The sequence below is a fragment of the Molothrus aeneus genome, chromosome 6, assembly GCF_037042795.1.
Source record: "Molothrus aeneus isolate 106 chromosome 6, BPBGC_Maene_1.0, whole genome shotgun sequence".
Classification (NCBI taxonomy): domain Eukaryota; kingdom Metazoa; phylum Chordata; class Aves; order Passeriformes; family Icteridae; genus Molothrus; species Molothrus aeneus.
In genome coordinates this window covers 22,171,557-22,187,250 of record NC_089651.1, presented here as the reverse complement: position 1 = coordinate 22,187,250, position 15,694 = coordinate 22,171,557, and the positions used below count along the sequence as shown (strand labels likewise).

Sequence of the window (15,694 nt, the reverse complement as noted above, 5' to 3'; positions counted from 1 at the left end):
TCAGTGTAACAAAATACTCCACAGCAGTTCCTTCCCAACACCAGCCAGTCTGCCCATAGATAATGGCATCAAAGTCTGTAGACTGGTCTGTCCAGACAATCAAATAACTATGGAAGGGACAGAGATTCAGAAATCCTGAATTCTCATCTCTGGATTGCCACTGACTTGCTGACAGCAGAGATTTTTGGAATAATCAAACAGTAATAGCATATACAGTGTTAAAAATAAACCAAATAATTTTTGTACATATTATCCCTATCCCAAGACCATGTAACTGGGCACAGTGCATAGAAAAATAATCTAAACTCCTAGCAGTGTACTCAGTCACAAAGTAATGGTATCTTTCCATCTCATATAAACTTGGGAATCATAGTGCAATACAGAGAATTTGTATTTCTGTGATGCAATATTTAGTATATATTTTCCTTGAAAGAGCCTGAATGGAAACCAGTCCTCATTGAATTCAAGTACAAGATTATACAACAAATCTGTTTTAGAAGAAAAAATGATGGGCTACGGGCTAATCAAATGCTCTGTCATATCAGTCTCATTTATTTTCCTCTCCTATTTTGATACATAATAGATCAAGAGCAAAGACAGTGTGCATCTTCCTCTGTATTTCATTTCCTGTAGCCCACAGTACACTCAACTTATCACACAGATTTGATTCAAATCACTGAGGCAGTGAAGTATCTCAGGCAGTGGTTCAATGTACAACAGTGAGGGCACAGACCTCTTCCAGTCCAGAACCTCAGAGAAAGGTAAAATGTAGGAATCAGCAATGATGACTGGGACACAGCCAGCTTGAAGAACATCACTCAGCACTGCCTGTCCCAGGCGGGCTCCACGTAGAACAACACAGAACGTAGACTCCTGTCAACAAATGACACACAGATGAGGAAAAAAAGGAAATGTTATATTTGCATTATGTGTGTGTATGTATATATGCATTATGTTTTCCTGCCCTTCCCTTCATTAAAAAAAAAAAACCAAAAAAAAAAACAAACAAGTCAAAACAAAAACCAAGTTGCTCTGTGCAATCAATATATTCTGAATTATTAGCTAATTCAAAATAATTTTACAATTTTATCTTCCAGGAGCTAGGAAAAATATCAAAAGTGGAGGGATGAGAAACGAATTGGTAGGACAATTCTGTGCTTTATTTTAATGACCAAACTTTAAAATTCAGTTAAGAAAATTCAAGGAGAAAATTAAGTTTCAAACATTTCAAATGTCTGTCACAACCAGATGAGCAACAATTAAGATAAACTTATTTGAGTATAAACAGTATGGATTCTGTTATAAGGCAGTGCAGCTCTATGGATAGTAAGGAAGTATCAGATTTTGTATCTCAAGTCACTTGACATGTTTGGCAGCATTTTCACATGCAAATTAAGAAATCAGGGCTAGATAAAGCCCTTATAGGCTCCACAGTTACAAAAACTCCAGTTACAGAACTCCAAGTATAAGGTAGATAGCAGTGGCTCACAAATAAAACAGTGATGGACCAAATAATCTTTCCTAAGTGCAACAGCATTCAATGTGTCCCTTAGTTAAGTGAGTAGCAGAATTAAGGCCATACTTATTAGAGCTCACAATACCTATGACTTTGTGGGATTAGCAGGTATAATGGATACCAGGATTAGACTTTGGCATCACATGCATAAATCAACTAAGAAATACTGATACATATAGAATTAAACACCTAGAGAAAAATAGCAAACTGCACAAATATAAAGCATGAAGTAACTGGCTAAGATTTGCACTTTGCAGAAGAGGACATTTCCTAAAAAAGAACAGGCAAATAAAAGGTATTCATGGGATAGAAATGTGGTACTGTTGAAAAAACAAACCACTCCATCCACAGGTAATATTACAGTCCAAAAAGATGTACAATTGAAGAAATCTGAAGAATTCACTTACTCTTCACAGTAACAAAAGACCTCAGACAGAGCAGGGTTCAGTCTTGGGCAGAGCACTTCCAGTGGTAAATAAAGGATGATTACTTACCTTGAAAGGAAATCTGCAAGGAAAGATTTACTCTATCAATGCTACTTATTCTGAAGGAATGAGAGCAGAAGGAAGGGAGCTTCAACGATAAAAAAAGTTGTCGCAGAGAAGAGTATAATCCATTTACTCATGTCCACAACACACAAGACAAAGTGCCCTGAGTTTAACCTCCAGCAGAGAAGACTTCTTGACTATGTTGCCCTCACCCTGTATTTAGGGACTTTGGTTCTCACTGCCATTGAGGAATCTTGCTACAGATCTCAATATAAATGCTAGTAGAGTTCAGCTAAACAACAGGGAAAATCCCAAGTCAGTATTATCCCTAAGTTTAAGAAAGAAAAATTATAAAGTTGTTACAGGGATTCCCACAGATAAGAAAACATTTTTCCAGCTTGTGTTCCATGGCCTGAAGAAAAGGAACCAGAATGCTCAGCAGGGCAGCAAAACATCAGGATGGAACTAGGAAATACAAGGGGTTTTGCTGGCTCTTCACTTGTCTCCTGATGCAATCATAAGACCTGTGTTCATACCCATAGAGCACGAAGAGCCTTGAAAATCTCATCCAAGGGAAGACTGCAAACAGGAAGCATTAACAACCCAGAAGTCCAAGAGTCTGTCTAGTAAGACATCTGTAAAGGCAGTGCTGGAAAGGATGAACTGTGATCCAAGTCCCCCTTCCCCCACTCTTAGACAGGAAGAGAAGGAAAAGAAGGGTGTGGGGAATGGAAGGAGCTGAGAAAATGAACACACATTTTAACCATTGACTCACTAGATCACACAGCAGCAGGTGGAAGAGACTAGTAAGGTCTGGGAGAGACAAAAAAGGAAAAAAAAAAACCCAGATGTGGACACACATGCTCATCTGCCCAGATAACCATTTTTCCTGTCTAGACAAAGGTTACTATAAATACATCTCACATCACCACTGTTATCAGCCAGACATTCCAAAGGGAAATGCAGGGGAAAGTATTTTAACAATCTCAGCATGTGCCAACTTTCTTCTGAGTTATAAAATCATATATAGCAAGATATAGATAGAGATTCCCTGACTTGCCATCTTTTAGCAATTCAGTCTGTATTTAAAGAAATAAAGCAAACAACTTTTTTTTTTTACTCAAAGTTTAGGACTGACGGTGATCCTTTCCTCCCTCTCCTCCTCCTCCACATGGAATTTTAAACATATTTCCTACAAAACATAACAGGAGGGGTGGAAACGTTGGCTTTCCTCGGCTTGTTTGTTATTTTACCATCATTTGCTTAAGTTCAAAGACAGATTATATGCTGGTGGCCACAGACAGAGCACAATGGCCTATGGCATAACTCACTTCACCACACTGCATGCCAAAGCACCTCTGTTAGTGAACTGCCAAGAGACACAGGGGTCTGAGAACATTATCTAGTTTTATCTTCACTGACACATCAAAAGGCCTCTGGAAGCTGGGCCAAGGCCATGAAACACATTTCACCTAGATGTTTTCATAGCTGCATGCTGACAAGCCTTCTAGCTCAGTCTGTCATATCTACACAGATAGTTTTGTACAATTTAACTAAGCTGCATACAAAAGATGTAATCGGACTAACTCTACTTAAATGTAACACTCTTGCTGTTTAAAGTTCATTTTAACCTTCTATCCAATTGACAAAGCCATCTTCAGCTCCAAGCTTCATCTAGCAAGGCCTGGATTGTCATAGCTGAGAAATTAATTCCAAATTCATGCCTGCTGAAAGCCCTTTTGCCAGCTATTTTGGAAGATGTAGATTCCAATGTTCCTCTCCAGTTTTGAAGTGAGCAACTTTATCTGCCTCCAAAAGTTTTTCCTTCCTTTCCTCCATTTTAGCATCCCATTGCTGCTGGATTTGACAGTATCCTCTGTGTAATTTTTTCAAGTTTACATGACACTGTCTTGTGTTACTAAACCACCATGACCAGTCTCATATATGCATAGTCTGCATATAAGTTTGAGCACATCGGTTTTGGCCCTCTTAAAAATAAGGATAAAGTTAGGATATAGTACTCAAGCTAACATAACAAATTATGCAGTTTTAAAAGATATCCAGCATACTAATTAAATACAAGGAAGTACCCTACCACTGCTGAAGAGGAACAGAATCACAGCTAAGACAGACACCACTGGGAAGAGGAGTCTGCAGGACAGACAGCCTTACCTGAAGCACCTGAGGATAATCAAAGACTTGATTCTTGTAGCAGCGTTTGCGAACGGCAGGGACCCCATCTGACAGGTTTGTGCATTTGTCCAGGACCAGCACTGACTCCCCATTCTCAGCCTGAAGAGCCTCCAGCTCCAGGCGGTACTCTGGGTGCAGACCCATCTGAGATGAGAGAATGAAATACCTGCGAGGGCTGAAAAAACACAGCCAGGTCATCTGACTGCACTGCAAGTTTACTTCCAAGATCTCAAGAACACATTTCCTTCCATTCTGGAGAAGCAGAGCAAGATTAACTAAACGTGGACATGCTGCCAAGACCAGATTTTCAGACAACACTGGAAAGGGTAATGATGAAATATAATTAAGTCTGGGATAGCAAGTGGCTCAAAATTATTTACAATTCTGAATAAATCTGTACTTGGTAAAAGTGCTTATTACATTAGAATAGGCACCTGCATTATAACTTCTATTATAAAGTTAGAGAAACATTATTTAGGTGCATTTTAAATCAGCCTGCTACTGATGCCAGGATTGTTTGTCCTTTTGTTTGGTGTTGGTGTACTAAAACAAAGTAGATAGGACACTGAGTGCTGAGTGCTTCTAGTTTCTCCTCCCATATATGTTCTCATGAATTTTAATTGAGAAAAGATGCTGAACTAACAACTCAGTATTTCGTATTTAGCTTATTTAGTCTTGATATGGTGACAGCAGCAATACCACAAGCTCATCTTTTTAACTGTGATTCAGTTCTGTCCCTTGGGGCAATATAGAGGCAATATTTCCAATGAAAAGTTGAAGATCCATATGGTGTATGTTATCTCATACACTCTCAACTCCTACCATGCTCCAAAACCATGAATATTTAAAATGTGCTGAACATTTTAAATACTGACATGTTTAAAAACACTCGAGGTAAACCATACAGGAATACAAGCTTAAATTAGGAGCTTGCTGCTTAAAGAAGTTATACTAATACTGGAAAATAGCATGTCATATAATTGTTATACTCATCTATACTTGGGTTTTCTTTTAAAACAGGTCAGCTGAAGTCAGACTGCTCCAACCACTCCCCAGTGAAAGGAACACACATAGTGAGTGAGTGCCCTCATGCTGCCAAAAGAACACAGGAAGCACGAGGCCTGTACTTAGGGTTCCAGTTTTACTCCACGTGATGCTATCTTTAATTTACAGCTCTGAAAACACACAAACACACACACTTTATAAAGTCAGACCTCTCCTGCTGCTCTTCTCACCTCTTCTACTCATTTTCATGCTGGTTACTTTAGTTGCTCCAATTAACAGATGCATAGTATTTTTTTTAAACATTCTTTCTCACAAGTCTCCAGCTGCTACCAACTTGCTACCAGCAGAAGTGGATTTCAAGCAATCCAATTAAAAAGACAAGTAAATCAAACCCCCTTAGTTCAACTCTGTAAGAGGCCTTAAAAAAAGGAAATAATGATACAGATGAGTGATAATAAATGCATATAACCAGCTAAAGAAAAAAGTAGGTTTGTGTACACATTTAAAAGCAAATTTTGCCTTGAAACTGTCACCACTCTATGACACTCAAAATCTAGCTTATCAAACATTGCTACAAAGGAAAGAACAGGCCATCTCCCAAGAAATAACACACTAACATAATGTGATGAAAAGGTTTATCCCAAGCAAGCCTGGATTCTGGGCGGTGTATCCCCATCCCATCCCTCCTGCAAAAAGCAGTCGAGGCTGGGAACCCGTCTCACTAGTAACGCTGACCGGCCACTGGATGGCACTCCGGACACCAGGCTGCCCAACACAATTAAAAAAAAAAAACAAAAAACAGTTTTGAGAAACGGAATTTCCAACACCTTCACTGAACACAAGACCTACTTCTCTTATTCGACCCAAAACGAGACAGAGAGTTTATTTGACTACATGGACATGAACAGTGTGACTGCTTCTCTCTTTACAGCTGGCTCTATAGATGCTGGAGCCTATCTTCACATTCCTGCTCTCCAGACAGAAACACAAAGCATGCCTTCACTCTGTGTCACAATGTAGTAACACCTGAGACCTTCAATCAGCTGGGATGCAAGTAGATGCCACTCGCTGGCCTGGTCTAAGGCATCACAAGCCTTAGGGACACAAAGGGTGTGAGCAAAGTAAACCACTGCTGCACAAGTTTGTCCTAATTGACCGCATTACTGTACTTGCTGCAGCCAAGAGCAACAGCAAGAGCACTACCCTAACCAGAAAAGACAACTGAACCCAAAGACTGATGATAACTTTTGTGTCCAACAGAGGCTGCACCATTTCAATCAGTTTTTAACTTTGAAAATTCATATTCTCTTCAGAACACTGTAAGAAGAAAAGGACCTAAAGCTTCTACATTTGTAAACTTGATGTCGACAATGAGCAGACAGATCACTGATCCCCATTGCCTCTGTCTGCTCATCTTTTAAACCATAACAGAAGACCTTGTTACAGTGGAACTTTTCCAGCTGTGTAATTAGAAGATTTATGAAATATAAAAAGAACAACCTTCCATAACCAGTTAAAACATGTCTTCCAAACTTCTACCTCCTCTTGTTCTGAAGACATGAACAGATTAGAGAAGCCACCATTGCCAGGACAGTTAATTTCAATGGCTAATTACATGTTCTTAGAAAATCAGTGCTTTATTTTTCAACTGTCTTGCTTTACTTCCAGCTACAAGGTTCAGGTAGGGGAGGGTTGTGTTGTTTGTGTTTATCTCTTACTCCATTACTTTAAAAAAAGAAACAAATAAAATCAGTATTCTAAGCTCCAGATGTATGTATTCCCATAATCACACATACAAATTTTCATCCTTCTTTTTTATGAGCTTAATGACAGGTCAGGTGCAAATGGTGGGTGTTAGATCAGGCAGGCAACCAGTCACAGTGGGGTTCCTCAGGGCTCCAGCTTAGGGCCTGAGCTCTTCCACATCTTCATAAACAACTTGGACACAGGACTGGAAGGGATACTAAGTAAGTTGGTCAACAACAAAAAATTGGGAGGAGCTCTTGGCTCTCTTGAAGGCAGAGAAGCCCTGCAGAGAGATTGTAACAAATCAAAGGGCTGGGCAATCAACAACAGTATGAAGTTTAACAAAGACAAATGCCAGGCTGTACCTGGCAAGGGCAAATCTGGATATATGGACAGACTGGGAAACGAGAGGCTGGAGAGCAGCCCTGTGGAAAGAGACCTAGGGGTCCTGGTCAATGACAAGTGAATATGAGTCAGCAGTGCCCTGGCAGTCAGGAGGGCCAGCCGTGTCCTGCGGTGCATCAGGCAGCTGGTCAAAGGAGGGGATTGTCCCACTCTGAGTCCTCTGCACAGTTTTGGGCACCACAATATAAGAAAAGTATAAAGCTATTAGAGGGAGCAGTTGCCAATTGAACCATCACCACTGGAACCATCAGCATTGAAAGCATCATCTATTTTAATAGCAAGAGCTGTTAAAAACAATACTTACAAAATTGCCCAAGCTCACCATAAAGTTATTAGCTATATTTATATTTCATAATCATCAATATGAAACATGATATTGAATTGAATATAATATTGAATACACTTTGCACAATTCATGGGAATTATTTTACCCTGGTCCTCTTTCTGGCAGATCTACTTCTGCTGACAATGGGCTGTAAACAGGAATACTGACGTCGTAGCCTTGCCGGTAAGTCCAAGTGGAGAAGCCTCCACCAGCCAACAGAGCTCTGGAAAATACAAGAAAGTTTAAACTGGGAATGTATAACATTCAAACTCCAGTGATTCACTGCTTGTCATTACCAGAACAAGAAGGCACGTGCCCTAAGGTAAGTTTTTCCCTCAGCATGTATCAGTGACATGTTTTCATGCTGGTTTTAGGCTGACTTTAGTTTTTGTCATCTTGGTTTACTGCTGAATTGGATCGAGTAATCATAAGCACTCTAACAGAGTGCTTACAATTGTGTAGGATCACTGAGGAATGGATCATTTTTGCATTAATATAGGGAAATCTAACATATTGCTGTCATTGTTGCAATTTCCAAGCTTACATATCGTAAGACAATTTTAATCTGAACAAACACATTCTGAATTATTTATACTAGTTAAGATATTCATAGATGCCTGTACTAAAATTGGGTATAGCACAACTTTCAAAGTGTTTGAGACAAGCTGCATTTCAGATACAAATCGCAGTACAGTAACAGTATTTTAGCATCTTACAGTGACTTTGGATGTCTCAGGATGGAAAACAAAATGAAATTACTTGCAACTGTATTTTCAAAGTTATCATACTAGTGAAATTTATTTCATTTTTATATTACGCAAAAATTCTATAAACAGAAAACATGCAAACAAGAAATCTGTATGTTATGACACTAAGTTCCAACAGTAGAGGTTGCTTGTGACACTATATGCTAGAGAACAAGGGAAAAATCAAGGACTAATAAATTAAAATGCACTTCAACCTTCCAACAGGATGACCTGCATCGTGCCTTTTCTTAGATGGGACAACCTTTTGCCACACAGAAATGCTTTAAGAAACAGAAGAGAACAATATGTATAGAAGAAAGCAATATACCATGCAGAATTCCAGAAAAAAAAAAAAGGTTTGCTACTATCTCCTATCACAAACCAAGCCCCTTTGAAATATGCTAGTAGAGGACAACAGTTTTCTCATTGCCATTTCATGTCCAGTGACCAGGTGGCATCGGGAATATATCATCCTAGTTCCAAAAGAAGCTCAGATTTAGCTTCTTTTGTGAAACTTCTCAAAGAGCTGATCAAACTTTCAGTCCTTTGTCACTCAACAGGAGGGTCTGCTATACTTTTAGCTGCTTATGGCATACTGGCTTTGCTTAAGGTACCATATTTCTAAATTCCAGTTTGTCTCCTTCTCTGTGGAAAGAAGCAGGACACAAATACATTACTAGACAAGGCACTAAAGAAAGGATCTCGAGAAGCTGTACCCATTGTTGCAGCTATGATTACAGTGAGAAGCCTTACTCAGGTCAGAGCAGGCACAGGTCTCAGTAATCAGGACACATACAGGAACAAAATATCAACATGAGACTGGAAGAGGCACCAACAGTTCATTAGCTAATATTCTTGTTTTCAGATATCATTGAATTAAATCATTGGTAAGGTGTTTGGAAAAGCAGTTTTCCACAAATGTTAGACAAGAATTACCATTATACTGAATTATCACCCAAGATTTTTCCCATCAGAACAAGACACTCAGGATGAACACCAGTATGTTGTGCCTGTTCTAATCCCCATCAGACGGCCCACAGATACTTCACTTCCTGCTCTGACCTGCAGCACAATTGTTCAGTGTTCAAACACCATGATCACACTTTGCCATAAATATGACTCTTCATTCAGAACACAAACTATGATAGGAACAAAAATCAACTTGAGAACCAGATGATAAATTAAGTACATGAGCTTAGGCTCCAAATAATTTCTAATTCCTTTCCAACATTCCCCATCCCCCTGCTTTTGGTGACATGTACAACACTGCTATGACTAGGTCTCACAGTCGAAGCTGCATGTTCTATATCTTATCCATATTCATTCAGTTACAAGAAGAGAGAAAAAAAATTGGCTTGAGTGTTACTGTTCTTGCAGTTTATATCTCCCTTCTCTTTTTTACACCCCCTCCCCCCAAACTGGGAAACCAGAACCAGATTGTTATAATAGGATCCAGTGAAAACACAACAGCACCTCATCAGCCTTGAGAAAGCAGGTGTGTGTCATGCAGACTTTTACCTAAATAAATCCACAGGGAACCAACACCAGTTAAGTAACTCCACTTGGATTTTCATTGTACAGTGCATTAAGAGAGTAGGGATATTAACTCCTAATGTACTCAAGACAAATAATCTTTAAATTGCACTGATCAGCAAGGAATGACTGTCCCTGAGCAACTTTTCACCACTTTTCAAATATTGATCCTTTCTTCTCTCCATGAAGTGCTCCAACTGGCCTGTACACTAAATGTTTCTGTCCAACTGCCATCTGCAGTAGCTTTCTGCCAAACTTCACAGGGCACTGAACCCAATTCACAGACTGAAACAGAAATAAATAAAAAGTATCTTAGTTCATAAATTCAATTCTACAGCACCAGAATTCCTCTGCAAAAGAAATCCTTTCAACCTCATCATTGTACTGAATCCAACAGCACTAATTAGCAGACAATATAGAGCTTATCTTTTAAGCTTTATGGCAGGAGATTACAAATGTTATGGCAGCTAATACTAGCAACATAAACTCCATGCCCACAAGGCAAACTTTCACCTTTGAAATTATGGAATAAAGCACTTTTACACTGCCTTTGGAAATTGGATTTAAAGATTTAATAAACAAACAACCCCTTAGTGAAGTACCTTAGCCAAGAACTTTTCCAGATGTAAAATTATTATATAACTGAACTGCCCCCTGTGTATAAGGTCTTACTTTATCTGGATCAATATTCTGCAGCAAATTATTGGAACACAAGTCCATTAAAGTTCATGATCCACTACAGTTCAACTGTGTATGATGTCTCAGACATGTTGATTAGAAGGCAGGCCACACTCCTGTGCAAACTTCACAAATATTACCTGTGGATTTCACAAGTGATCCACAAACTCGCACAAATGCAGTCCTTCTAGAGTTGTCATGGTACAGTTCAGAGAAGTCATTCAAAACCTACTGAACTGTGCCAGCATGCCTTTATTTTGGCCAGCAGCTTCTCACCCTGTGATGCTACAAACAACTGTCTTTCATAGTTGTACCCATTCCTAACACCTTTAAATATTCTCAAATTAAGAAAACACACCCACATTGCTTGTTCTGTTAGACATGAACTAAGAACTCCAAAGGTCTCCAAAATCATACTGAAAGCTCACACTGCATCACTCAGGCCTCTCTGGGACTAGGTCCACACTCCCAACTTCTTTCACAGGCCCTGTGTCTTCACACCTGTGACCTGTAGAATAGGTTCTGTACATCAAACAGCCCAACTGCTGACTGCCTACAAAAAGAAATATCCTTTTTTTTTTCCATCGCAAGCACTGTTATTGCCTCTCTAATGTATTACAGCTCATGATCATACAGCTGTGGACTGAGTCAGATTAGCAAACTACAACAGCTGAATGCCAAAAAACACCTCAGTTTTTTACTTAAATTACTCAGTTTTCCATGTTAGCATGACAAATACTTAGGAGAAACACCTACCAAAATAAGAGGTTTCCTGCCTGCTAAGCCAAGGCATGCAAGGCCAAATGTAAACAGAGATTTGAGATCAAAAAGTAAAAATAAAAAGTTCTGTAGCATATCTACTACTTTGAGTTAATAAATTCAATTCTTTGATAGACATGTGTATCCATAAGCATGCAGTCCATGCCATTGTCAAATGAAAATTCTCCTTAAGTATAAATCTAAGATAACAAATTCAAGTATTTACTAACAGATTAACAGACTTGTTTGCACGAGACTGACGCTTGACTGCCCTCTCCAGGCTAACCCATACATACAACATGTTTCATACAGAGGAGAAAACTTACTCACACATATTTCACAGTGATGTAATTACAATGAGGAAATTTACTGTTTAAACATGTGCAGGAAAGAAATCTGTTCTGGTACTGGAGGATGTTTTAAATTGTCTTTGCTGAAAAGAAATCAAGATACACTTCACAGACCACCATCTTAGCAAAGATCCCATATCTCAGGCAAGATTTTATTAACATTTGGCAAAAGAAAGTTAACTTTGACCTTCAGGAAAAGCACTGGTTACAATGGACTGAACTCAGCAGAACTAAGCACACACCAGCTGACATATTAGAAACATCTTCAGCAACAGTATCGCCTTGCTCTAATTCCAATTTTCCTTGCCTTGCAACAACCTTTCTTCTTCCAAAACTAAACTATCCTGCGAGTGAAAATTGAGCTCAGAATGCATGCCTTTTAAGTTCCTGGCAAATATTTTTAAAGCACACTTGCCAGAGAATAACTAAGAGCATTTGTCCAATTACTAATATAGTCTAATTATTAAGACAACAAAAACTATTGAAATTCAGCATAGTTTTGTCATGCAGAGCAGCTGCTTTAAAATGTCCTTGAAGCACCTGACTTCTATTAGAAAGCTGCTGCTACAGTCATCTTTGAATTTCTAATTTGCATCAATTGGGACATTCTGTAAAGCATTCATAATCAGTTACACACCAGATCAAGGTTCTCCAACTTTATAGCAACTCCAAGAGTTAAAAGCAAACTATCAGCCACATCCCTTATAAATTTAAGGATGGGGCTAAACTATCAAATTTCAAAAGTAAATACCTCTCCTATACAAGGCTTTACTTTCCTTTTTTGAGAAGCAAGCAAGTCATAGTCTGTCTTTGCAAAGTTTAAGGAGCACATCCTTTGCTACCAATTGCCCTTCTGAGCTTGTTGCTTCTTCAGTGGGACTTGAACCCAGATCTGTCCATCACACAGCACAACACATACCTATCTCTAGGAACATCTAGGGCAGTGTTATAATCTGGTGGCCCTCCAGGCAGCATATTGAAGAGCAAATGATTTGTGCCTCGATCCCACCTAGAGCAAAAGAAGAAACAAACTGCAGTTAGAAAGGTGTTCTCTACGCAGAGACAAGTTCTCTCTAAGCCTAGTGCTGGCATTAACTCACTGTGTTCTCCTCTCCTGCATTAGACTCACTTTTTTCACTGTGTGTTCTTCACATTCACATACTGAAGTTTCAACACATACCTGGATAACTGTGCCAAAGCCTGAGCTGTCTCTTTGATCCGGAGGGCGTTCTGATTGAGGACATCTATGGATGGCACAAAAAGGCAGGCCCGGTTGACATCGTCCGTGTAGAATTCACTGTCAGAGATGGCCGTCAGCAGCTCATTGTACTCCCTGGAAATGGTGTTGCTCACCAACGTCCCATATTCATCCACATACTTTTTCAGTGAATAGATGTACACTTTGATTTTGTTCTTGGGATTGAAGCCACACCTATAGACATCGAAGCAGGTGTGCATCCTGCAGCTGAGGTCTCCTCGCTCAGGAATGGGGCTATCAGCAGGAAGCTTGACCACAGGCACATCATGGACACTGCGCTTTTCAACGGTCCAGTCACTGGATGATTCAATGGAGTGAGGCCAGAACTGGAACATTCCTGTGGCAATTAGGCCAAGCAGAACTATGGAAAAGAGAGTGATGTAATAGATGCGATGCTTGGTTTTCATCCTTGGGATGAGGGCTGGACCCCGGGTGTTATATTTGGCCGAGGCGCACATAATGGCATCAATTATCTCTTGTCACTACAAAACAGAGAGAGAGGTTTTAGGAGGAACTCTACAAAAGAGACACAGTTATCACAATGCAGAGAAACATGCAGTTACTCCTTTCAGGAAAGGGTCTTTGCCTCAGCAGATTGAAGTAGGCTTTCTTCAGATGCTCATGAGTCCCACTGGAACACAGGATGCCAACCAGGCCTGCCACTTGGCAGGCACCAACTGAGGCTGATCTGCTGGGCCTGGCTGGAAAGAAACGATGTGGGCCAATCAAGAGCCACTAGCCAGAAAAAGGCACAGCTTGGGCAGAGAGAGGGAGAGGAAATCTCAGATACTGCAGAAGTGATGAGGTCTCATAAGTCCCACTACACCTACAACAAAGCACAGTCAGAGGGAATGCTAATAAAAAAACCAAAATGCTAACCTACAGGAGAAACAACCTGGATACCTACAAAGGGCTTATAATGGGGCATCACACACAACTTAGGACCATGATACTGTTTCTAAGGTAAAGGTGCTTCTAAACAGAATTTCATAGGAGCCCCACCATATCTGATTAAAATGATGGCAAACTACTTCTGGCAAGAAAAATGAATTTATTTGTCATCTTTGTAAATGTGCCTTGTGGGGCACAAAAGTGTTCTATGAGCTGCCATTGCAGCCACATTGAGAAAAGCATTTAAACAGTTCATTACAGCCTGAACTACAGCTGAAATGAAAAACATGATGTAATATAAAGCATCACAAACTACTGTCATCTTTGATATTTCTTACAAGCTCCTGCACAAAGAATCGTGGTTCCTGCAAAAGACAATTTACATTTACTACAGACTGAAAAATCAGCAAGCAACAACTTGCTTAGGTTTTCAGCTAAAACTTTCAATAATAAGTAAATTCAACCTGAATTCTCCATAATGAGAACTTTGTAAGAGTAGTAAGCATGTTTTCCAGAAAAAGAATGTCAACGGTATAATTATGTGTTTTTCTTTTGGAAAAATGGGATGTTTTCTTGCTCTGTGAGCTAGAAAGAAAATCTGACATGTCAACTATCCAGTAGACATCAAATATGAATAAAATAAGTATAAATGAACAAAAGAAGCATTAATTTCATTATTAATCAAATGATGCAACAAATTGAATTATGTTTATTTTGTGTTCTTAACACAAGACTGTTAGGATGGGCTGGCAAATGCATGACTTGACTGTACTTACACACAGTAGCACTAAAATAATCTCAGATGCTAATAAACATTCCACTTTTAACGGCTCTTCTCATCACTTTATGTCCACAATCTGATTCTGGAGGAAGCCTCTAAAATCTCCTGTACAAGGCAATACACGTGTCATGCTGTTATTAGGACAGAAGCCAGAATGCTACAATACAGTCAGCTTTACAACTAAAAACTTCCCATATGCTTCCGACTGTTAACCACGCCCTTTATTCCTCCTTTCTGACACAGCATCAGAACCAGCTACGTGATGACACTCTCCAGCGAGCATTTCAGTCATTCGGCAAACCTGTCCAGCCCGGAGGCCGGCTGGAAGAGCTCTCCATGGAAGGTACCTCTCCATCCACGGAAACCTTCCCTCTTACACACCACACAATCCACCTGGGCAACTGCAAGCACGGCACAAGCCGTACGCGCTTGGAGTGCGGAAAGTAACGGGAGCAAGACGCAGCACACACAGAGGTGGCAACAGCGGGATGGGCTGCAAGGGCCGAGGGACGGGACGGGACGGGACGGGACGGGACGGGCCGCCTTCCGAGAGGCGCGGGGGGCGGGCCCAAGCCAGCCCGGAACCCGGCCGGCAGCAGCCGGGCCGCCACGCCGCTGTGGCTCCCGCAGCCCCTGCTCTCCCTCCCGCCCACCCGCCGGAACCGCACAGACCGCCCCCGCTGCCCGCACTCACCGCCGCCCGCAGTCGCCGGGGCCGCCCGGCCGCGCCCCGCCCGCCCCGGCCGCTCCGCGCGGGGCCCGCCCGCCCCACCGCCCCCGCCCCGCCCCGCCGGTGCGCACGCGCGGCCCCGCCGGCCCAGCGCCCCCCCGCGGCCGGAGGGCGGGAGTGCAGCGGGACCCGGCCCGCGGGGGTCTCCCCACAGAGATGGGATGGGAGCTTCTCCCGGCGGAGCGGCACGGGGAGCACTTCAGCCATCATCTGCGTGTGCAACACTTGTACCCATGAACCGCCGGCAGCCTGCTTTCCAACACATCTGCATTCTCCAGTCCAGTGTGCCT

At 41.0% G+C, this 15,694-nt stretch overlaps 1 protein-coding gene across 2 annotated transcripts in view; it reads right to left on the bottom strand.

Moving 5' to 3' along the window:
- EXT2 (exostosin glycosyltransferase 2) overlaps window positions 1–15,413 on the bottom strand; it is a 72,836-nt gene extending 57,423 nt beyond the window's left edge. Inside the window, exons 1-6 of one of the 2 annotated variants that reach the window (XM_066552138.1) lie at window positions 15,369–15,413; window positions 12,925–13,484; window positions 12,664–12,753; window positions 7,785–7,901; window positions 4,177–4,372; window positions 734–873 (exon numbers count right to left, since the gene is read on the bottom strand). In XM_066552138.1, coding sequence (XP_066408235.1) covers window positions 734–873; window positions 4,177–4,372; window positions 7,785–7,901; window positions 12,664–12,753; window positions 12,925–13,460 — 1,079 coding nt within the window. In that variant the 5' untranslated portion in view covers window positions 13,461–13,484; window positions 15,369–15,413. Of the gene's footprint in view, window positions 1–733; window positions 874–4,176; window positions 4,373–7,784; window positions 7,902–12,663; window positions 12,754–12,924; window positions 13,485–14,669; window positions 14,769–15,368 lie in introns of those variants that run through there. The other variant, XM_066552139.1, reaches the window with a different exon arrangement.
- Between the last annotated feature and the right edge of the window lie 281 nt (window positions 15,414–15,694).